The following is a 23,991-nucleotide window of genomic DNA, read 5'->3' as shown; positions in this document are numbered from 1 at the left end:
TGGCCTTTTTAGTTATTCTACAGATAACATGCAGATTTAGTGTTTTCCCCCGCAACCAATTAATTGGTTGAAGAGTAGGTACAATATCAGTCGACCGGGATTTTCTTTGGTTGACTACAGCTCTAGTAAATAAAGTGTGATATGGTCTGTATGGGTGGTGGTGTGTCTCCAGGTAGGTTGTTGTGGGCTGGTCTGAGTCAAAAGTCCCAGGCTGAGTTTTATTACCAGTTCATCTTCTTTAAATAGACCATTTAATGAAATCTCTAATAACACCAAGTTAAAAACTCAGCAGCACAGCTGTTTCAAAACCGCAACTGTAAACTGAGGAACTGCTGAAATCTGGAGGATATACTGAACCCAAAAATCAATGAATATGTCTACCATTATAAAATATGTGCTGTTAGAATATAAGGCCTTCTTGTCTCTGGTGAGCAGAGGGATTTATCCACAAGAAAAGACTCACAAAGGAGAATGCATGAAATATTTTTTTAAAAAAAAAAGGTTAACACAATTTCCATATCTACATTTTTTTTAAATGGACTTCATATTTAAGATGTGAGCAGATTTCATCTTCACAACTTACAATGACAAGTTCCATTTAATTGTCTTGATGGGTCAACATGAAAAAAAAAAAAAAAAAAAGTTAGTGTAGTTTATTTTATACCAAAACTGAATTTAAAACTTATTAGTGGTTACAGGGTGAAGGTACTGGCTGAACCACCTATGAAGCTGATGACTCTAATAGATCTGCTTCACTGGATGGAGCAACACGACAACATTAAGACCCAGATGACCCAAGTGTATTTTATACATTTACAACATCTTTCACCATTATACATGAATACAATAACTGCATGTATTACATTCAGATGATGCAAATTAAATTAAGGATCACCTAAATATAATTCCAGTGTAAAACAGATTACACTAAATTTGATTGTCAGTTACATGAATTCACTTGATGTCAACACGTGTTAAAATATACACATCTACAACAAAGAAATGAGTAGGCCATGTGTATGAAGCACATAAGGACAAATACTGACAAAAAAAAGAAACTGTGCAAAATGGTTTACATTAAAAAAAAGAAGATGATAGTAAAGTGTTTGTCAGCTATGTAAAAACTGAAAAACTCATAACTCCATGTTGTCCATGTAGCACTTTCTGGTGGCTATTAATCTGCAGTGTTTTGTATAAATGTAATATATCTAATAACAATTATACCACTCCAGTTCATCAAGGTATCATCAGTGATCACAGAAGCGCACACACAGTTCCAGCTTAGTCAACTCACATTTTGGTGTACATGAATGTACCCTCCTGCAACTCATGTAAACACATTTGGCTTCAAGTAAGACAACAGACACGAGCCCCACATGTTCGTGCGGTCATCTCAAAGGCTCTGTGTGAAGCTGGGTCTGTTTTGAGGCCTGGAACTGGCTTGGGCCAAACTACTGACTGTTAGTATCAGCTACTGTAAGTAAGCTACCAAAACAACAACAATACCTGAATGGACTAGCTAAACCCAGATAACCAGCTAAACAAAAAGCTAGTAATACAAAACTCTCATCTATACAGACAGAAATAACCTTTCTTCCATGAAGGTTAATTTATATAAACAGAGCACCAGTTTATTATTTAAACAGTATGAAGTCAATAATTTCACATGATCCCAATTACTTGAAGAAAGCTGGGTCAAGGTGTTTGAGTGCTCCACCCACCAGGTGGAGGCTCCCAGTGATTAGGATGTGGATCTCGGCTGCATCGCAGAGTGGAGCAGCTTTGGCCATGATGCTGGATTTAACTGCTACAACTCTCTTGGCTTGATCTGCCAGCACTGAATCCCTGTCCTGGGTTATCCACTGGAGGGCGCTGAAGATGCAGGGAAAGACCAGGGTGTCGGCCTTCTTTTCAGGGACCAGGGGTAGGCTGTCCACAATGAACATCTGCAAATCTTTGTTATCCCCCTTGCTATGATGGAGACGCCAACTCCTCTCATTGTCCAAGCAGCGAGTCAACATGTTCTCCACAGAGACATTAAAGTTCTGCTGGTCTGAAAGGAGAAGGAATGACAGGGTGACAAATTTAGGTCCAGTTCCTGTTTTTTCTTTTTTTATAACACAAAATGTTTTTTTTAAATATTTTACACAATCAAGATACAAGTATCATAAAGAGTACTGACAGTATTAACAATTTTCAAATCTCTCCTTAGTGTTAAAAGAATAGTTCAGCATTTTGGGAAATACACTCATTTATGTTCTTGCCATAGTAGCTCATAAACAGCTTGTTGGTATCTCTTTTTAATTAATGAGTTATAAATGTTTTAATGAGGAATGCATAAATCACTACTATCTACATCTAAATAAAGGCTAGAGAATTGAAACTTGACAGACAGCTGACCACTGGTGAAATGCTTCACGTAGTCAAAAGTTGTTTTGTATTGCTCCTATTATGGCTGTTAAAGATGATATGAGCTGCATTCCTGCATAAGTAATGCAAAAAAGTGAAATGATAAAACTGTGGAATCGTTCGCTCAACATGTCAGAAACTAAGGGAACAGCAGCAGATGGGGCAATCACAGAATTTCTTCAGGAAATTATCAGATGTTCTAAAAAAGCTATCCTTGAGATGTGTCTAGAACTTTAGTGGAGTCCCTCTATAGAAAAGGAACACACCAGTGTAATCCCACAATTCACACTGCATATCAGGACAAAAACCAAGCCATGAAGACCAAGAACTCTAGACTTCCACGATAAAACTGTGGCAAGGCACAGATTGAGGTAAAGGTATAAAACCATTTTTCAAGATTTGCGTATTCCCATGAGCACAGGGGCCTCAATTATTGTGGGAATGAAGAAGTATGGAATCACAGACCAAAGTGAGTAACCAGGCAATAGGAGCCTTGATCAGGGAGGTGACCAAGAACCCAACAGTCACTATAACAGAGCTTCAGGAATCCTCTGCAGAAATGGGAGAGCCTGCCAGAAGAACAACCATCTCAGCAGCACTCCACCATTCAGGCTTTATGGCTTTTTATCCAAGCTGCAATGCTAAAATGGTGTAATGTTATTCAGTTTTTGTGATGTAAATTCAAATAACTGTAATACCTTCAACCCCTACAGTAACAGAGGGTATGCTCATGTACAATTCACCAGGGAACTAGAAAGGAGAACTTAACTCCATTGACTTTGCTCTGCAAAACGCAGAGCAATCTCCTATGCTCTTGCACAAACTTCTTGCCTTGCTTTGCTTTAGACGAAATCAAGCTCACTCTGACCCACACTCTCTCACACAGTGGTTAATAGTTTGGCTGCTTGTATGATCAATTTATTTTTTTAAAATTCTTTGTTACATTTTAGAGAAGAGAATAGTAGTGGTAGTGGTCTGGAAACACAAATATTTTTCCATTTGCTGTTTTGTTTTTTCCAGACTTATCCAGACCTGGAAATTACTAAAATCTAATTTCATACTCTTCCATACTGCTTAGGAACACTGTCAGCAGATATCTCTGTAACACAATATATAGACATCTTTGATGTAACATCAAAACGGTTATTTCTTCACATAATGTTGATAACCTTGGTTAAATTTTGAATGTTTTAAACTAAAATACTTACATATTGCCCCTATAATATATAATGTACAACACAATATAGTGTGCAAAAAGTGAAGGGGTCTGAATACTTTTTGAAGCCACTGTAAATAATGGGAATCACTGGTTGTCTACAGCTGGGGAAGTCAATCTAAAAACTATAGTATGCTTTGATAATTAGTTATGAAAATTGTCTGTCATTCTTAGTTATTGTGCTGAAAAATGCAAAACCACTGGTATAGTTATTTAAATCATTTTAGGTAGTGTTCACTGTAAACTAAAAACAGCTAAAGACAACAGGCTCAATGTTCTCACCTGCATTACAAGAAGTGATGGCTTCAGTGATGTTTGGGCAGAACACAGCAAAGTCAAAATGACAGTCCTGAATCGAAACACAAGATGGAATTGAAGGGAATGCAAATTTTTTCAATCATAATCGCACACATTTATCAACCAGTTTACTCCTACTTACAGCAAAGTGTAAGCATAACATTGAAGATCAGGTCTCAAGTGATCACATTATTAATCCCAACTATTCTCTGAGCGGGAGGAACCAATCACAGACAAGTATTTGCCCTACATCTGGCCCATTGTTAATTTAAAAAAAAATACTTACATTTGACTCACTCTGCCAAAACCAATGTAATTATTATTTTTTTTATTTCATTTTGTGTGTGAACTGCTTAATATATCTAGTAGCAATTAGCATCGGAAATAAACAACAATCTGATATGAAAAAATAGGAAATTAGCTGAAATTTAAAAAACAACTAATCTAAAGTATCTACATTTCCTCTTCAAGGACACCGATATACATGCTATAATACCCACAACAACATTCTCCTTAATAGCTGTGAAGAAAATGGTGTCATTCTCTGTAGTGTTGAAAGCAGTTGGACTCACCACCAGTAGTTTAAGCATGGCTGCTGAATCTCTCTCTCCTGTAGCATTGAAGAGTAAAACTCTGGCCACAGGTCCACTACAACACAAACATTTCATGGTTTTACATCACTGTTGTTTTTCAGCAAATCTCTAAAGTGTTTGGATAGTAAAAGCAAAGAGCAACAGTTTCCAGAAAAATAATTCAATTTAAATATGTTTGGTTATATTTCATTGTTAAAGTGGCAATAGACAACCCCCCCCACAGCATTTCTGAGTGGTTTTACTGTTAGCAATGCTGTCGCAAAGACCAGATTGCTATCCGTTTTCCTTAGAGCCTAGCAACGACCAAAAAGACTGTAGAACTGCATTCACTTTCTACTGTGTGAGGTGTAAACCTGTACATAACAAAACACAAAGAAATACTTATTGTATGAGTAAAAGGGAAAAGCCAATTAAACAGCACCTTAACAGCCAGGCTCAGTACTACGATCACCTCCCATAATAACTGTGTGTAAAGTGGCTCTCACCCTATTAGCACAAAGTAGTACTCAATCTACTGAATTTATATTAAGGAGCTTGATTGGTGCAGGTATAATAGCACACACTGAGTGTTATGTTTTTAAGGACTGACATTCACCTTGCATTCCTTTCATGCTGGGCTGCAGTCTCTTTGAACCAGTGTACACAGGCCTGCATACTGCGCATGGTGTGAGCTCCATCTAAGAAGTAGGTGACTGGTCCATGTTTCAGAGTCTGATTCCTTCCAGGCCACTCTGTGTCTGCCAGCCCTGAAATCAAACACACCTGATCATACTGGATGATGTCACATTTAACCTGGAAACTGTTAAATATTTGATTTACTGTGACTTTGTCTCATAAGTTTGGTGAAACAGAAAGAGGACGACATTGCTCCAATGGCAAGAAAAGAATATGAATCCTTTAGAACAGGAGTCGACAACCTTTTTGACAGGAAGTGCCAGTTTGAAAACTTCTTTTTTGTTAGTGTGCCATACTCATGAAAACATCCACGAGTTGGAAAAAAAAAAGACAGATGAACAGCTACATATGCAAACCCATGTGTGCTACAACTAAACAGATGCCAACCAGTAAGTATGATCCCTGGCCCGGCTTTCCTTTGAAGAGCTCCATTATCTTGGGGTTGTACTCAGTCTATTTAAGTTAGTTATATACATGCTTCAGAGTTGTCGGTTGTCAGGCGTCTGCAGGAGGGGCTGTGTACATTATTCATGCACGAGAATATCTGCTCACAGAGGTACACAGATCCAAAGACTGTCAGCAAAGCCAGTTCCGGAGACAGCTGAACTTCTCCGGTACAGATGTGCAGCAGGTGAAGATGCAGGTTCCGTGATCTTGCACTGCTGCGGTTTTTAGTTTTTTCCATATCTCTGCTAACTTATAGTCACCCACAGTGTGAACTCTTCAGCTCAATGAGCTGCATTTCCATGTCCTGTGTTTCAAACCAGTCTTTCAGAGATAAATCCAATTTGTGCCCAACAAGACTGTCGGGCTTGATCAAGGAGAACATGGGTCCATACTTCTGAAACTCCTGAAATCATGTTGTGAACTCCGACTCAAGTTTGCTCATGTATTTGCATATTTCAGCAATACTGATGCTGTGCTGCGAAGACAGCTCCTTTACTGTATGTGTCTGAGGAGTTGGAGGTTAGAGGTAGCAACATCTCTTAAAAACATTGCTAGCTTGCTAACCAAAGCTGTCCATATGTCAGATATGTCCAAAACAGTGCTGCACCTTGCAGTTGGAGATTGAGCTTGTTGAGATGTCCCATAATTTCCGTGAGATAAATAAGTATCACAACCTACTTCTCATTCTGGAGTTCTAGGTAGTCTTGGCTTTTTTCAGCCAGGAAGGCCTTGATGGCATCAAAGCAGCCAACAATCCACTCCAAAACTTTTCCACAGCTTTATCACCTAACCGCTGAGTGGAGAGGGATATCTTTGTATGTGCAGTACATTTCCACGAGTAGGGAATGGAACTGTCAGTGTTTTAGAGCAGCTTGCTTAACTATGAAGTTAATAACCTTTACCACCGTAGCCATAAACTCAACTTTTTCCTAAATAAATCCGACAGCTCCACACAGTTTCCTGACAATGGCAGGGTTACTATCTGTTGTCACTGCAAAAATCTTCCTGTTGTCAATCCATTGTTCCTCAAAATTTTCTACAAACACCTTGGCTATGTCTTCACCTTTTGTTTTGTCAGAGAATGTGAGAGAGGGGCTCTGCTACTTAAAACCAGTCGATTCACAGTATCTTGCCATGACTGCAAAACATGCTATGTCATTCATGTCCATGCTCTCGTCAAATGCAATACTAATTGCACAGCATCTTATACCCCGGTTGTTTGCTGCGCGCTGACATTTTCTGCCATTTCTTCGATGCATCGCTCAACACTTCTAGCTGACATGGGGATATCTTTTATTCTTGATTGCATTTTATCATTTTTCTTTGTTTGGTAAGCCTTCAAACAGAGCCTTTGAGCTACAGCGAAAGCCTCTTTAATATATTCGCCATCTGTGAAAGGCTTTACACAACAGCAATGGCTGTTCAAGAGGTGATTTGGCATGTAGCTGAGAGGGCACTTGCACTTCTCTTTAAAAAAGAAAAACTAAAAACTCCTCTCTCACGCTTGTATCACCAATGTGCCATGATTACGCTGCCAAGTGCCAATGGTACACGCGTCCCTGAGGTTGCCGACCCCTGCTTTGGAATTAACCATTTTTCTGGGCTTTGATTGGGCCACTTCAAAAGGCAGATTTTCTTTGTCTGAAGTCATTCTGTAGTAGATTTACTTTGATGTTTCGGGTCATTGTCCTGCCACACCACCCAACTTCTAAGCTTCAGCTGGCGAATTGTTATCCTGTGAGATACCTTGATAAACTTGGGAATTCATTTCCCCCTCGATGATGGAGAGCTGTCCAAGTCCAGAGGCAGTAAAGCAGCACCAAAACATGACATTTCCTCCACTTATATTACCACTGGGATGATGTTTTCATGTTGGTATGCAGTGGTCTGCCATGGACACCATGCTCCATGCAACCATGTACAATGATTTACGTAAGGTAGACTCATGTACAGAGATGCTAACCAGCTCCAATGATTCCTTTAAATCTTTAGCTGTTACTTTGGGTTTCTTCTTTACCTCACTAAGCATTCTGTGTTGTGCTTTTGAAGTCATCTTAGCTGGGTGCCCGCTTCTAGGGAGAGTAGCCACAATACAGTCTATTTTAACTAATAACAAATAGTAGCTGAAATTGGTGTGTGTTTGTTCATAAATTGAAGTATAATAAAGAGCTGACCATATTTTAAGATATATACATAAATGCAGATATTGCCAAAGGGTTCACTTACTTTTACCACTGTACATAATTGAGTACTTGTCACCGTGTGTTTATGGATGCACATGCACTTTTTTAGGATGTGGATGTAATTCAAGTCAAACAAATATTGCGTGTTTACATTCTATGGCCTAAACAAACTAATGTGATGAATCAGCTCAGTCAGAGATCCAAAATGTAGCAAATGAATGATCTATGTCCTAATTTTGCCTTGATCAGCAGTGATTGTTTTTATTTTCATGAGTCACCTTTCACCATGATGGGGCTGGGCTTGAAGGGAGTCGCCTTAAGTACACCTGTGTTCTCAACACTGGTGGAAGGAAAGCTTATATCTGTTGAGAGAGGAAAGATTGTTGTGAAAATTGGAACAGCTTTAAACCATTTTCAGACATGGAATGCAAAACATTGCTGTCTTCCTCCATCTGTTAAAGTGATGGCATTTTGTCTTAGAGGTCTGGTGGAACTATATTCAGATATGATAGGACATTTATGAAAAGAGAAGAGAATGTTTGCAAGATATTTAGCAACAGGTTATTATTGTGGTTGTACAAATTTTTTTCTTTTTAACCTTCTTTGTGTAGTGATCTGATGAGAGAAATCTCAACTTAAATTAAGAGTTATTCATAACGTTTTGTGGTTTTATTAACACTAATTTTCTTTTCTCTGTGCGTAAGACATAAATGTTACATACATTCATTCATTAAGAGTGCTCTTATGACAGTGCAAGAAGATGTGCATTTAATATCTTTGTGTATTTACCTCTGGGCTGCTATAGTCTTTACATCACGAAGACAGCATTCAGTTCAGACTTGTGCTGTGTTAGAAGTGTTACCTAAATGTTATTGGGTCTTACCCTAGTCAGTGACTTTTACTTTATTTACTAAGGCAATTGTTCGGACATAAGACCAACATGTTAATTTGTGGTCACATTTATGCACCAAAGTGGATGTCGAAAAGGTGTTTATTCTGTTTTTAAACCAAATTAAGCATCATACCTAAAGAAAATAAAAAGAAGAAAAAAGACTGGCCTTATTTATTTCACTGAGACTAATGCGTTGGTTTTGTCAACTCATTAGTTTGGCTGTTGTAAGTTAGTATTTAACATTTTGTTAATCTTAAATCTATCTGTTAAATAAAAAAATCCATATGCAGACATCTCATATTGTATAAACAGAACCATGTGGGTGTACATAGTCTGTTTAGATCTAAATCAGCCCAATATTGAGGACTCTGCTGATTATATTGGTAATATTGCAGAAGTATGTGAAAAACCACACAGCACGGATCAGTGAGCAGCCAATCTAAATACATTTGCCTTTTCCCTTGTGTGAAGAATTAAAGCTTTTCTCTAATGGAGCCAATCCTTTGATACATTTTGGATTTGTTATTTTCATCTTCTTGTTAACATACAGTTCAAATGTTAGTGCCCTCCACCTGATAGACATCTTTTCTGCAGCCAAGTGTGGCTCAGCTGGAGGGCCAGGGAGGCATTGGAGTGCTGGTGCGACCCTGCCAGACCCAGACGCAAAGGTCCACAGTCTGCCTGATAATCCTCCAGCTCTGGACACACCCACAGAGGACACTATGTCAACAACAACAACAGGTTAGACTGTATTACATACAACTGAGCAGCCAGGGGAGAAATTTCAGACTGACTGAAAACGTTATATTAGTCTGAGTGGTCACTTACTCCTATCTCTTTTGCCCTATCCTTGAGCACAACCATTGCATTTTCTGGTTGTTTGGCTGTGAAGGCAGGAACCCCTGGCTGAAAACACATGCACATGATTAACAGCCAGTGAGATGATAGAGTAGGGAGGAAGTAGAAAATACTGTAAAACAATGAATTGTTTACTTTTAACGAACTTGAATGTCTTTAAGTATTAAGAAATAATTTCTTCCAACTGCCCATTAAAGGTTAGTCTTGACCTTGACCCTGAATAATAGTTTGGGGGAAAAAAAAACCAAAAAAAAAAAAAAAAAAAAACCATCACAACAACACCATTCCAATCTGAACAGCCAACACACCTTTAAGATGCCTCCTTTTTGCCAGGCGATCTTTTCAATGGTGTCTCCAAGAATCTGAGTGTGATCTATACCCAGAGAGGAGATGCCACACACCCAGGGCCTCCTGTTGAGACAAAACCACAGAGGGGAAAAAACATTGGTAATGTTTTATTACAACATTGATACATTTGTAATAAAAGCCCAATTTGAAACACATTACTGTGCTCTCTCTGCACTGTTTCCCACAAACCATCTGTCAAGCAAACATATTATATATATAATTTCACATAATTTGACAACATCAAAATAAATACAGGTTAATACCATCAGTTGTGCTTTATCATCGGCTATATTGACGGGGTTTTTCCTGCAAAGAATTACGAGGCAGCCACGTCTGTCAAATTTCATGCCACCTCCAGTTCTTGAGAAAACTCTGACAGGTGTCTTCCTCGAAAAAAACTATTTTCTAACAAGCATTGCACTCTGTAGATTTCTGTCATTTTTAACTGCAGTTACAGTGCACCGGGAAAGGCGCAGCCAAAACTGCCAAAGAAGAAGAAAAGCACTACAATTTTCCTCAAGGGATTTCCTCCAAAACCAAGAGTGTCTGTGTTTTCTCTACAGCAGGAATGTGTCCGGCAGCGATGCACTCATTTTTCATGTCTATTCAAACAGTTTAATATGCCAATCCCATCTGACTTCTTGAAAAGGTTTCCAAAATTAACATTACATCCCATCAGTGTAATGTTTTCAACTTTGCAGATATGGCTCATAGAATCAGCAATTACTTTACAAGGCGAGTAGGAGAATCATGAGCGCAGGTAAAACAGTGCAGACATTATCCATATGGCCCACCAGGACTTCTCCCCATGTCAAAAAAATCCATAAAGTTTTTACCATCAGTATCTCTCTTTACTGGCCCTCTCTGTGTGCCTGTCATTTAGGGTGTGCTTGAGAGCGTGCTTTATGCATGTTCCGACACTGGGCTCGCTGGCCAATCACAATATGTAATGAACCCTTAAAGACCCGACCCGAGCACCCCCCTACCCTGTAGATCCAGGGCTGACTTTCTTTCACCCTGACATCATATGATTTTTAGAGGCAGTTAAAAGTAACAATTCATGTTACTGAGATGTGGTAAATTTGTCAGGTCTGAAAGTAGTGCACAACCACAAAAAGTGGAAGGGACCGGATTGGAGTCAGAGTGCAAGACAGGACAAGGCGTCAAAGTAAAGATATTCAGTTGTCAAGTCATTAGGAGTGTATTAACGCAAATCCAATGTTTACGCGATTTTAACGTCATTCATCTTTTCTCAAAGACATTTTAAACTACAAATCCTCCTGAAATCGGTTTGACTGAGTGTTTATCTGGCTTTCAGTCAGAAAACACACGTAACCTGCCAACAATAGTGCAGGTTCTGTACTAACACTCACCTACCTGTACCTGTTCTCAGCCCTCGGATATAGTTTGGTACTGTATCTTTTGTTATGATAGTGTTATATGTGTTACAATTAAGTGAAGCACTTTATTGGGTGCAAAATGTTATCATAAAAAAAGATATTAAAGCTGTTGCGTGTCTTTGTATCAAACTGACATGCAAGTCTTTCACAACCTAAATTATAGTAAGACTTCATTTTCTAATATGCTACATATTAGAAAATGAAGCCTTATTAATACAAACTTCTGTCTCTAGGGTTGACCGTTAAAACAGAGTCTTACCTTATAATATTGGTGCAGTCATATGCTCCACCAATTCCAACTTCAATTACAGCTAAATCCACCTGAATAAAGAACAGCGATGTTTAAATTCAAAGAAAGCTAGTAATTAAAGCAATAAGACTTTTTGCCCTGCTTGTGGGCCTGAGGATGGTGATATTAACTGATCAGCCTGTTAATCCAACACATTGTTCCAGAGCAAGACATATGAACAACTACAGACCAGACTGCATTGACATTTTCTGAGCACATTTATGCTCTCCAAAGTATGAACCATTACTATTGTGGATATCTATTCAGAATTCTTAACTTTGCACAGTAGTGCAAAGAAAGAGTAAAATAAAAAACAAAACAGAGCTTCAGTTATGTATGATTATTTAAAGATAGACACGCTGAGTCATACCCCCATCCCCTACTTCTACTTCCATTGTACTACAGATTTATTTACATCATCCTTGAGTGTTATTTCAGCTGGTATAAGAAACATTTTCTGGCTGCTAATAAATGCAGCACAAGCTGCTAACATACCTTCTCCTGAAGAAAAACATGAAAGGCCAAGATGGTGAGGAAACGGAAATATGCCGGCATCGTCCCTCCGTTGGCATCCTGTGCAAGTGAAGGAAAAAGTGACTGCATCACTTTGTTTGCAACGTTTCTAATAATATACACCAGTCAATGCAAATGCTTAGAATTTGTAAATCATGATCTCAGCACTTGTGCAATTTCAGTATGCATACAAATATTCAAATTATTTCAATGGTATACATTTTTGATTGGAGAAAAATGAGAAAATCCTGGCTAAAATTGGTGCAGTCTATGTGTTACGTTAAGGCCGTTCATCTCAATATGTTTCTTATATAACTGCTGGGGGTGCCAGGCTCAGAAATTTTAAAATACTACACATAGCAGCTTTAAAGTTACACTAAACAGTATTTTTATAGTGACTATAAATAAGGCCCGAGCACCAATTGTTGCGAGGACCTTATACCCTAGATCTTTCCCACATTTCATGCTTGATAAGAGTTCTGGCCTGAAGACATCTACAGGCCAATATTGAATCACAGTAATAGCGGAAATAGGAAGTAAGCCTTGTGTGACAATCATTTACACTTGATATACAACAACATAATGCATGTTTGGTGCATGTTGTCTAGCACAAATGTGGATACACAAATACAAAATGCGCAAAGCGTCATGTCTGCCACCACACACTCCACACAGGAAATAACAAAAACTACTTGTTCAAGCAATCTGAAGTAGCCGTGAAAGTGCGCAGCTTCGTGAACCGACATCCCACCAGCATCCCCGACGTGCACGACAGTGCAAGGGCCCGATCAAGGCTGCTTGCAGCTTTAATTATTTCTAGGGCCCGACTACCAACCGTACAGGGACATTTTGGGATTGCTATGTTTATCATTATTTTTTTTATCATTATTATCATTGTTACTATCCATCCAAATGTATCGCATTTTTGAGGGGCTAAACATGCTCGAAGACTCATGAAAATTTTCACATGTGTCAAACGTGGTGAAAATTTACATATTTTATGGATCTTGCATATAGTTGTGACAATATGGCTAGATAATGACCCCTACAAAACTTCAACGAATTAGACCTTGTGGTACGTTTCAACTACATTTATGAAATTTGGTAGGCACATGTAACATTAGGACTTAAAAAAACCCTCTTTGAGCCATAAACTAAACCCAACAGGAAGTCAGCCATTTTGAATTTACTGTGCAATTTTGGCAGTTTTTGACATTTGCAGGTGTACTACTTAATGAGGTACTGATTAGGTGATAACCTCAACCAAATCTTATTTAACGAGGAAAAGTATAAAAACCACTGCTGTGGTCATCACTATCCTCCATAGGACCAGCTGGATGCCAAAAACAGTGCTAGTAGTACCTCAAAAGTAATTGGAATCAAAAAATAACTATTGACCATGCCAAAATAAATGTTTTGAGTGAGGAAAAAAAGGGTTCAATTCTGGCTTTACTGGAAGAGGGATACAGTGAGCGTCAGGTTGCTTCCATCCTTAAAATTTCTAAGACGGTGGTTCATAAGAACAAAGTCAAGCAGCAGACATTGGGGACAACAAAGCTACAGACCGGCAGAGGGCGAAAACGACTTTCCACTGACCAGGATGACCGTCAACTCATTCGAATGTCAATCAGCAACCGTAGGATGACATCAAGTGACCTACAAAAAGAATGGCAAATGGCAGCTGGGGTGAAGTGCACGGCAAGAACGGTTCGAAACTGGCTCCAAAGTGCAGGGCTCAAGTCGTGTAAAGCTAGAAAAAAATCCCTTCATCAATGAGAAGCAAAGAAGAGCCAGGCTGAGGTTTGCAAAAGACCATAAAGATTGGACCATAGAGGACTGGAATAAGGTCATCTTCTCTGATGAGTCCAATTTTCAGCTTTACCCAACACCTGGTCGTCTAATGGTTAGACGGAGACCTGGAGAGGCCTACAAGCCACAGTGTCTCACACCCACTGTGAAATTTGGTGGAGGATCAGTGATGATCTGGGAGTGCTTCAGCAAGGCTGGAATCGGGCAGATGCATCTTTGCGAAGGACGCATGAATCAAGCCACGTACAAGGTTATCCTGAAAGAAAACTTGCTTTGAGGATTGGTTTTTCCAGCAGGACAATACTCCATGCCACACAGCTAGGTCAATCAAGGTGTGATGAAGGACCACCAGATCAATGACCCTGTCATGGCCAGCCCAATCACCAGACCTGAACCCTATTGAAAACCTCTGGAATGTGATCAAGAGGAAGATGGATGATCACAAGCAATCAAACAAAGCTGAGCTGATTGAATTTTTGCGCCAGGAGTGGCATAAAGTCACCCAACAGCAATGTGAAAGACTGGTGGAGAGCATGCCAAGATGCATGAAAGCTGTGATTGAAAATCAGGGTTATTCCACCAAATATTGATTTCTGAACTCTTCCTTAGTTAAAACATTAGTATTGTGCTTAAAAATTAATATGGATTTGTTTTCTTTGCATTATTTCAGGTCTGAAAACACTGCATCTTTATATAAAATATATAAAATATATAGGGTCTGGACTGTATTTCCCTCAGCAGTTGATGAGACCAAGACAGAGCTTGACTGAGAGTGACTTTTGGACTTCCATTCAAGAGGTGGACACAAACATGAATATAAAAAAATAAATATTTTACTAAATTTGAAATTATTTGGATTTTCCTTGTAAATCCACAGGTTCCAACACATGTTCTGACACACAGCAGATATCTGCGTATAGAGTAGTGTTCCAGGAATATAAAAACCATGTTGATGGGACAATCTGAGCTGTAGTAATATCAAAAATGACATTACTACGGCCCATTACAAATGTAAAGGAAAAACAAAAAACAAAATCTAATCTGATTTTGTCACATTGTTTTACTCTTTAAATTCCATATGGGATGGATATCATTTGAATTTTTGACTGAGAAAAAGGGGTTCATTTTTTGAAGCAAACTATCAATTGGATTCAAAGGGTTGAATCAAAACCTCAGCAGTTTCATTCCTTGTAAAAGACCACACATTTAGATGAGCTCATGTAACAGTTCCACGTATACTAAAAAATTTATATAAAATTTTTTGACTTTGTCTCTGAGTTGCATAGGTTCTCTATGACACACAGTAAGTGTTTTTTTTTTTTTTTTTTAAATGACCAATAGCAGTCAAACAGCACACTGAATACTAGTAATTTGACCAAAGTCTACTGTCACATGAGGGTCATGCTCATCCTGATATAAAAAGGGTCTCATTCTGCACTCCACTCAATTACAACTCGTGACACTGATAATACACAGCTGAGGCTGAAGTTCTACTCAGGCTGAGAATACAAACAGGATGCAAAATCAGGTAAAATGCCACATAAATCACTTGCTACTGTTACTTTTAGATGATTAAAGGTTACTCCATTACACTGAGTGAAGTAAATGAGTAGCCAGGGTTTTTTTTCTTTCCAGTCAGTCCAGTTTCAGTTAAAATAACACTGACCTAACACTGTTACCTGACCTACCTTAGTTTCATCAAGACGTCCATAAACCTGCCAGAAGTATTTAGTGAAGAGTTCTTTTCCAATGGGCTGTCCATTTATTCGAATCCTCTCCCTGACTTGTACCAAGTGTGGAGAACTGCATTCGAGAAGGAAATTTAAATAATAAAAAAAGAAAAATTACCAAGCTGAAGTACATAAATATAATGTTTACACTTTGTCATCTTCCCCATTTAACATGTAATTTATACAATTATTTGCAGGTCTATGTAACAGACCTGTATCAAGCCATCAAGGTTGTCATATCTCAAAACTAATGAGGCCACATAATGGCCACGTAATGACACATATAATTAAAAACAGACTACTACTGTGTGGCCTTCTTTGGCCTTTTTCAAGGAAACCCATTCAAATCTTTTCTTCCTGCTTGTTGTGTTCAGGCTATTCACAAAATATTTCTCTGTTTTTACCTACAGTTAGTCTATGCAATCAGTTTGTCGTTCAAGGCTTCAGTCACAGCTGAGGAAGAACTTGGACAGAAGAGGGGCTTATGATTGGTCAATTACGTAGTTATAGATTGCGAGGATCTACAATTTTTAAGGTCTGATTTAGCAACCCTTTTTCTGCTTCTTCAATCTCATCCCACTCTAATAATGTTAATACACTCACTACAGTTTTACCTGTAAAATCCTGTGCGGAACCCATAACTTCTCAAAATCTGCTCAGTGAATGCACATGTTGACCCCTGAAAGGCAAACACAGACACTTAAGAGGCCAGCCTCGTACAGCTTTTTCGTACAACAGTTTGAGTCTCCTATAGTGAATGATTGTATGTGTGAAAACATGTTTACATGTCCTTCTGTCAGACCTTACATAATGGGAACTTTGAGTTCAATGTTAAAAAGGGACAGACATCTGTGATCTAAATGTAAACAAAAGGTTAGTCGGATCAGTAAAATTTAAAATAGAGAAATGGGACCTCCTACCATGTCAGCTTACATGTTCTATTGCACATTTAAACTAAACTCTTCAGTTCTAAACGTGCATGCATCTGTATGTGGCTAATATGGTCAGAAAATACTGACTGAGCCCAAAAAAATAACATGCAACACATACAAGCAGCTTGTGTGTCTTTTCAGCTCACCTTGCCCTTTGTTCCTGTCACATGAATAATATTGAGATGGTCTAGTTCCTCCACCTTTGAAACACGACACACACGTGTCAGATATTACTAAAGGAAATAAGTATTCAATCACATCAGACAACAATAACCCTCCGTAATTCTTTCAGTTGTCACTGTTATGTGACAAAGATACCCTGTGTACTATGTGAGCTGATACAATTGACTCACTGTGAGACCGCCTCGCTCCAAGAAGCCTTTCATGGCCTGGAGCTGTAACTGAGGGTGGCTCCGCTCTCGTCGTACCTGCTCCAGAGCACTTGCATTGGTCTGTAGGGTGTTCAGAGTGCAAATGGCATCCTGTGTGAAAAGCAAAGAACAACATGTTTAGGATCACAGCATGCCTGAAAAACAAACCACCATAATCACACCACAGCACACGAAAGAAGCTTGGACTTGATGGACTGTAACAACATGTTTTATATAAAGTAATGTGTCACAAGTCATCTATGGAGTGCTCAGTGAGTGCAAGAAGTTAGGGAGAGCCATGGTCTCATGACTGGCTGTCACGCAGTCGCTTGTATTGAAGTTGCTTGATTTAGGTTAGGTTTTGGTTCAGATTAAACAAATAAGATATAACACGTTATTTAGTGAGCTGTAGAGGTGCTCGTAGTTGGATTTACCATTATTGTTGGACAGAGCCAGGATACCTGATTCCTTTTTTTCAATTTTTTCTGCTAAGCTTAGCTAACCAGCTGCTTACGGTAATTTTTGTTCTTACTACGAAATAGTACCAATATTCATCTAACTCTTGCAAATAAGCATATAAACGAAGAAGCCCATTTTCCAAAATGTCAGACTATTCCTTTAAGCGAAGTCTACAACAGTCTACAACATCTCTCTATCTATCTAGAGAGATAGATATAGATATAGATATAGATATAGATATATATAGATATAGATATAGATATAGATATATATAGATATATATAGATATAGATATAGATATATATATATATATATATATAGATATATATATAGATATATAGATATATATAGATATATATAGATATATATATAGATATATATATATATATATAGATAGATATATATATATATATATATATATATATATATATATATATATATATATATATATAAAAAGCTGTGGAAGTGGAACTCAACATTTGAGTATTTATAGGCATTCATCAGTGCATTAAAGAGTCAGTCAGTCAACGAAAAAATTAACCGTCAACTCTTTTGATAATTGATTAATCATTTTATTAATCTTTTATGTCCCCCCAAAAATAAAATAAATAAATAATTCATGGGTTACAGCTTCTAAAATGTGAAAATTTGCTGGTTTTCTTCATTTTCTATATTAAATTAACTTGTCTTGTCAACAGCTGGTCAACAAACAAGACATCAGAATATGTCAACTTTGGCTCTGGGAACCTATGATGGACATTTGTTGCTAAAATAATTGTAAGATTACATCAATAATTAAAATAATCTTTAGTTGCAGCTCTAATTAGCTGCAAGAGAAAAATCATCATTTATGGCCAAGTCAAATGGATAAATGCAATTGTAACAGACATGTTAAAAAAAAAAAAGTTAGCCTTAATATTACATTGAAGACCCACAGTGCAATGCGGTGTGATACAAAGTTCAAGCCCATTCAATTTCAATGGGACATGAGCAAATCACTTTGCAAGGCACTGTGGGACTCCAGGTTGACGCAGTACTGGCCTGTCAAATGACCAAAGAGGACACGTCATAAGTTTAAAATTTTTGACTTTAAGCACATGAGGGGGTGAATTTCACCTGGCGGTGAAGTAATGCCTTACCGAAGAACTCACAACAAAAACGCAATGCAGTGGTGGACCAGGCAAACATGCAGTTTCTCCAACAATTTAAGTGATGCTGTGCAAAGCAGCACTTTTTTGTCTTTCCCTATAATCCTTGAGGCAAGGACTCTGCTTTCTTGAAAAGAAGGCTCGACAGAAAGTATAACAAAGAACTTATCCTTTGCTACAGGATCCAGCGAACATCCCTCTCAGGCAATTCAGTAAAGTTTTCATTTAGTAAAATGACACAGTGAAGGATCAGCAAACTACAGTTAGTTGGTGGAACACTCTCTTAGCCAAACAAACATTCCCGGAGAGTTATGGTATTTGTCTATGATTTCCTGATTCTACTATTATGGTTTACTAGCTCACACCTTAAAATACATATGGAACCATTCACTTTTGACTGTCGGACTGTATTCATCAGCATAAGTTTACATTCATTTCTCATCTTCATTCCCCCAACGTGGATTGCGGTGGCAACAGGGCCACCTGATCGGGCCAGGCATCCCTTTCCCTGCAACTTTTTCAGCTTCTCCCGGATGATCAGCGGCAACAACTGCTCCTACCTTGTGACACGCAAATTGGACCAATACGTCTAGTTCGGCATCCACATTAATATGTCAAAATTGAATGTCTTAAGATGATAGAAAATACCCCGTTAACATGTCCATTTTGAATGTCTTGAGGAGTTTAAAATTGAGTGCTACCACTGTATCAGTTGAGGGGAAACCCGATATAGGCCTACAATCACTGCAAAAGAGAAAACAACTCCCCACTCATCCGTGCTTGTATGAATTGAGTTTAAGAAATAATACTGATTGAACTGGGCTTAGGAAATAACGATTTAAAGTGAAATAAACATCCGCATTTTTTGTAGGCTACTAGTTACTTGTTGAGAAAAAAAATGTAGCTTGTATACAATATACTATGCTTTTTGGGTTTTTCCCTTTCCTTCAGTGTGTTATAAAGCTTGGGCATGTAAAACCATGTTACAAAGCCCAATGTCCACAGCAAATGTAGTTCTTTGCCACAGAAAACACTGCTTCTGAAGTGCCTGAAATGCATTGTTTGTATTCCAGGCTTTTATTCTGTAACTTACCTACGTCACTATGTAACACATTCACATAATGCCCGACTACTGGCTAGTTTAGCTTTGTTTGAGGGCGTGCCAATTAGAGAAGAGGTCGGGTTAGTTTGGTTAGTTTTAGCTTGTTGCTATGTCGAGAAGACGCTGTTTTTTTTCAATGCCAACACAAATTCCCTTTGTACGGACTTCCAAAGGTAGACGAAGTGAGGAATCAGTGATTAAAATTCATTTTTACCAATATTCTTCAGCAGTACAACCCCAACCTTTTTTTGTGCTCCCTTAATTTTACTGAGGACTGCTTCCTGAATGGGGCAAAGTTCGATGCTGGATTTTTGCGGTGATTACTCCTGGAAAACTCCTGGCCTATGCGGAGTATAACGTACGACGGGATGACAACCCCTGAAATTCCATCCTAAATTGCCCCAGCACCAGCTGACAAAGCTGCTATAGTCGTGATGCCTGTAACACCTGTAGGGAGAGGAGTAGACACTGTGATCGTTGCAGATAGAAACAGTATCTGCTGTGTATATATTTATGTATGCATGTATGTATATTTACCTGGTTCATTTGTCTTACAACCTAATAAGGAAACTAAGACACGGTTTTACAAGAAATACTATAACAAAGCAAATAATGATTCAGGAGGCAAGATCGCTGTACAGGACAAATATTTTTCCAGTTAGCAAGATGAGTTTCATTGTCAAATTTTTATTTCAAATAAAATGGTGTTATCACAGGTGATAACAGAAAACAATGGTACCTTATATTGTTGATTATAAACATAATTACAGCCAGGAGGTGATACAAAATGCAGACAGACTGCAGCATAATGGTTGCAGTAAACATGACAGCTAAGAAATTTGAAAGTATTAGTAATTTTTACAAATGTGTTACTGTATACAACACCGAAATCTGTACTGTCAAAATCTGCTGTAATTGTTAAAGTCATGAATCAATACAGATTTATTTTAACAAGGTACATGTTTTAGTAGCTAAATTTTAATCAGGATAACTATGGTACTGTTCCATAACATAAACAACGTTACTCTAATTTCTTAGCTGCATAGATAAAAAGAGGAGTTATGCTTTGCAGCATATAACATATGTATGGGCTACTGTTGGTGCTTCCAGGTAGTTAGCTACAAGATGAAGTAACTGATTGTACTAACCCTTTGATTTTCTTTGCAGTAGAAAGTTTCAACTCCTTGGGCATTCTGGCACAGTTTCCATAAGTGAACCTAAATAAAAAATTAAAAATATACACTTTGGTCCGTCAACGGACATACAGTTTTTGATGTAGAGAAATCACGCAGTTTTAACATTACATCTGAAATATAAGCGATCTACAAAATAAAAACTTACCAATGTGAAAGGTACTGCTCCAGCCTTGGGTGTGAAGGTGGTTCGGGTCTATCGGCTTGTTCTTCCTGATTTTCAGGATGAGCTCAGGGTCGAATTGGTATAGCAGAATCTACGCCATTGTCACAGTGGCTACAGCAGTGTTTACAGCTGCCCAACTGACGAATCAGAGCAGACTGGGCTTTTCTGAAGGGAGTCCTTAAAGAGACAGGTGCTAAAACAGAGCATTTCAGAAAAAGGGGGAAAAGAGGTGCTGCGGCAATGTATAGTATGAGAAAAATAATGTGTTTTTAGAATTTAAAGCAGGTAAACCTGTTCTAGCAGACCCCCAAAATAATATAATGAACCTGTAAATTAGCATAATATTGGTACTTTAATGTGGAAAGAAGGAATTTGGTGATCTGCAAGCCACTGATTAAAATACTTTCAGATTAATGGCAACATTTTTAGTGCAGCCAAGGGGTATTTTTTAATGTAATCATTGTGAATTATTTTTTTACATTGTGAATATTATGTTTAAAAAAAAAAAAAAAAAATCTAACTTAACTTTTGTCCTTTAATGAACAGACAGGGCATTAATAATCAAAGTTTTCCTGTTTAAAACGCCACATTTTTGTGTTTAGAAAGAAATTCTGTGTGTTACTGGATGAAAACAAACATATGGTCTGTTGTTCACCTTCTTGATGGTAGTGATAACCTGTAGAGGATGTAGAGTACAGTGGCTATTTGGGCTGCACAATTAATAAAATACTATTCTTGATCACGATGTTGGATTCCCACATTTAAATGAACATGACTGACTATGATACTGACATTTGAATGCATGCTCAGCTCATAGAAAACTCCACTGCATATCAAATCAAGTGCTGTCTAAACTAACGGACAGCCACCAGGCAGTTACTGAGATGTTTTGGCTTCACTTTTGGGGGGCTTGCTGCAGCGGCAGAGTAGAAGAGTAACAACAAAGAGCAGATGGGCAAAACAAAAATAAAAAAGGTCTGGGGCAAAAGGTGAAGAGCTAGGCCCTCGAAATGGATCATTATCCGTTGTTCGGAAGTATTTTGGATTCAGGGCAACTGATTTTAAGCATGAACAAATCCTATGCAAAGAGTGCATGAGAGCTGTGTCTGCGCCGCAAAGCAACACAACTAACTTGTTCAATCACCTGGAAAAAACACTATAAACTGCAGTATAATGAATGCATAAAGGCCAAGAAGAATAATGTAGCTAACGTTAAAGTTTTGGTACAGTTTTATTTATATTTTGCTTGTAGGAGATGCACTGTGAATAAGGACCAGTCTTATTTTGATGCAAAGATTTGTACATTAACAGGAATGTAGCACACAATGGAAGTGAAAGCTCTGTTTATTTAAATGTCAAAGTGCAATCAGAATATTTTGGCCCTTAAAAAAAAAAAAAAAAAAAAAATCCATGAATAATCGCAATCTCAATATTGATCAAAATAATCATTGTTATCGGTTTGGCCATATGGAGCATATGAGAGGAACGGAGTTGGAGTGGAGCAGGGAGCAGAGCGGCATTAATTTAACCTCAGTGAGGGGTGCACTTGAACTATTGCCATACTGTTCATAAGAACAGATACTTGAACTCAAGATCATTCAAATTCGCTCTGTACTACTAACAATGTTTGCACTGCCTAAGCAGCACCCTTGCCCACATAGCTAGATATATCAGGTGTATTCGTTGGCATTTGGTATTAATTGGTCAAATCCTGACTCTGACCAACCGTTTTGATTTTATTCATGAAAGCATGGTATTATTGGACAGAGTTTTTCTGTCACCATGATTCCTTCCTTTCCCATGTCTTAAATGAATTAAGGTAATAAACTAGTATTTTTGTGTTTTCCTTCAGTAATTGTCCCTATAATTAGGCTATAACAGTTTTTTCTTTAGACGTGTGCAGTACACACAAATGAGTATTTCTGTTTAATTCCTTGTTATTTAAATCTAAAATAGAGACTTTCCGTAACTTGTGGATAATAATCCCTTTGTTGAATATTGGTAACAATTGCATTTGTTTATCTTTTCCTGTTGTGTTGAATAAATAACATGAGCTATAAAAGGAGCAAATCTGGAGCGTGTTATTTCCTCTTAAGAGCAAGGAACAGTAACAAAGCGGAGCGAAGGTAAGAAAGTAGATTGATGGAGCAGAGCACACGCACAGCCTTGTGCCTTAGGCACAGTTTCTTTTCCCTAAACTCCACTCACCACTCTGGTGGCTATGCAAACGCAGTGTGAGCATAATATTTTTTCAATTCAAAATTAAACCGTAATGAATGTGAAGGAAACCATTCATCATTATTTTACAACCTATATCAATAAAACACAGTTGTTCAAAAGGTTTCCGGAGGCCATTCTTTGCTCTCCTCAGCCACCAGAATTCAAAATTACGCGCAAAAATTGATCCACCCCACACAAATGGACTGTCCAAAATACTAAATCAAAGTTCAAATAAGACACGTGATAAGTACGTCGTATAGGTATATGTAGCCCAAATGTACCCACTAGGCAAGAGCCCACATGACAACAACATTGGCATACTGCCCAATGCATGTTGAACTGGGATAGGTATGTTGATGCCAACCAATAGCACGGAAGCCTTAATGGTCCAGATGCCTTAAGGTGTTCAAAATGGTCGTGCTAAAGGGTATTTTCTGTCGTCTTAAGATGGACAAATTTGACATATTAATGCACAAGCCGAGCTGGACTACTGATCCAATCTGAATCCCATACTAGCACTACTCCCCCACTTCAGCAATCACACTTTCAATCAGTGCCCATACGGCTGCTGCTGCAATTACGAACTACTAGTAACAGTAGCCTACCATAAGTATCTAACTGCAATAAGAATATAAGCAAACATGTGTAACAGATCAAATGCAACAAATCTGACAACAATGATTACAATCATTAGTAAAAGTGATCTAAATTTAATGAAATAATGGGAATAATGCATTAATT

General features: G+C 38.1%; 1 protein-coding gene across 2 annotated transcripts in view; it reads right to left on the bottom strand.

Annotated features, from left to right (window-relative positions):
- Nucleotides 1-356: 356 nt before the first annotated feature.
- The window catches only part of fpgs (folylpolyglutamate synthase), a 28,253-nt gene continuing 4,618 nt past the window's right edge, over nucleotides 357-23,991 (bottom strand). The window contains exons 2-17 of one of the 2 annotated variants that reach the window (XM_040157292.1): nucleotides 21,013-21,223; nucleotides 20,820-20,888; nucleotides 16,945-17,073; nucleotides 16,738-16,791; nucleotides 16,274-16,338; nucleotides 15,618-15,732; nucleotides 12,103-12,180; nucleotides 11,578-11,639; nucleotides 9,879-9,981; nucleotides 9,541-9,618; nucleotides 9,285-9,432; nucleotides 8,099-8,182; nucleotides 5,111-5,261; nucleotides 4,495-4,570; nucleotides 3,908-3,974; nucleotides 357-2,053 (exon numbers count right to left, since the gene is read on the bottom strand). In XM_040157292.1, the coding sequence (XP_040013226.1) occupies nucleotides 1,677-2,053; nucleotides 3,908-3,974; nucleotides 4,495-4,570; nucleotides 5,111-5,261; nucleotides 8,099-8,182; nucleotides 9,285-9,432; nucleotides 9,541-9,618; nucleotides 9,879-9,981; nucleotides 11,578-11,639; nucleotides 12,103-12,180; nucleotides 15,618-15,732; nucleotides 16,274-16,338; nucleotides 16,738-16,791; nucleotides 16,945-16,977 (1,491 nt within the window). In that variant the 5' untranslated portion in view covers nucleotides 16,978-17,073; nucleotides 20,820-20,888; nucleotides 21,013-21,223 and the 3' untranslated portion in view covers nucleotides 357-1,676. The remainder of the gene's footprint in view (nucleotides 2,054-3,907; nucleotides 3,975-4,494; nucleotides 4,571-5,110; nucleotides 5,262-8,098; nucleotides 8,183-9,284; nucleotides 9,433-9,540; nucleotides 9,619-9,878; nucleotides 9,982-11,577; nucleotides 11,640-12,102; nucleotides 12,181-15,617; nucleotides 15,733-16,273; nucleotides 16,339-16,737; nucleotides 16,792-16,944; nucleotides 17,074-20,819; nucleotides 20,889-21,012; nucleotides 21,224-23,991) is intronic. The other variant, XM_040157291.1, reaches the window with a different exon arrangement.

This window comes from Xiphias gladius, chromosome 20 (genome assembly GCF_016859285.1).
Source record: "Xiphias gladius isolate SHS-SW01 ecotype Sanya breed wild chromosome 20, ASM1685928v1, whole genome shotgun sequence".
Lineage (NCBI taxonomy): Eukaryota > Metazoa > Chordata > Actinopteri > Istiophoriformes > Xiphiidae > Xiphias > Xiphias gladius.
This window is presented reverse-complemented; position numbering and strand designations above follow the sequence as displayed.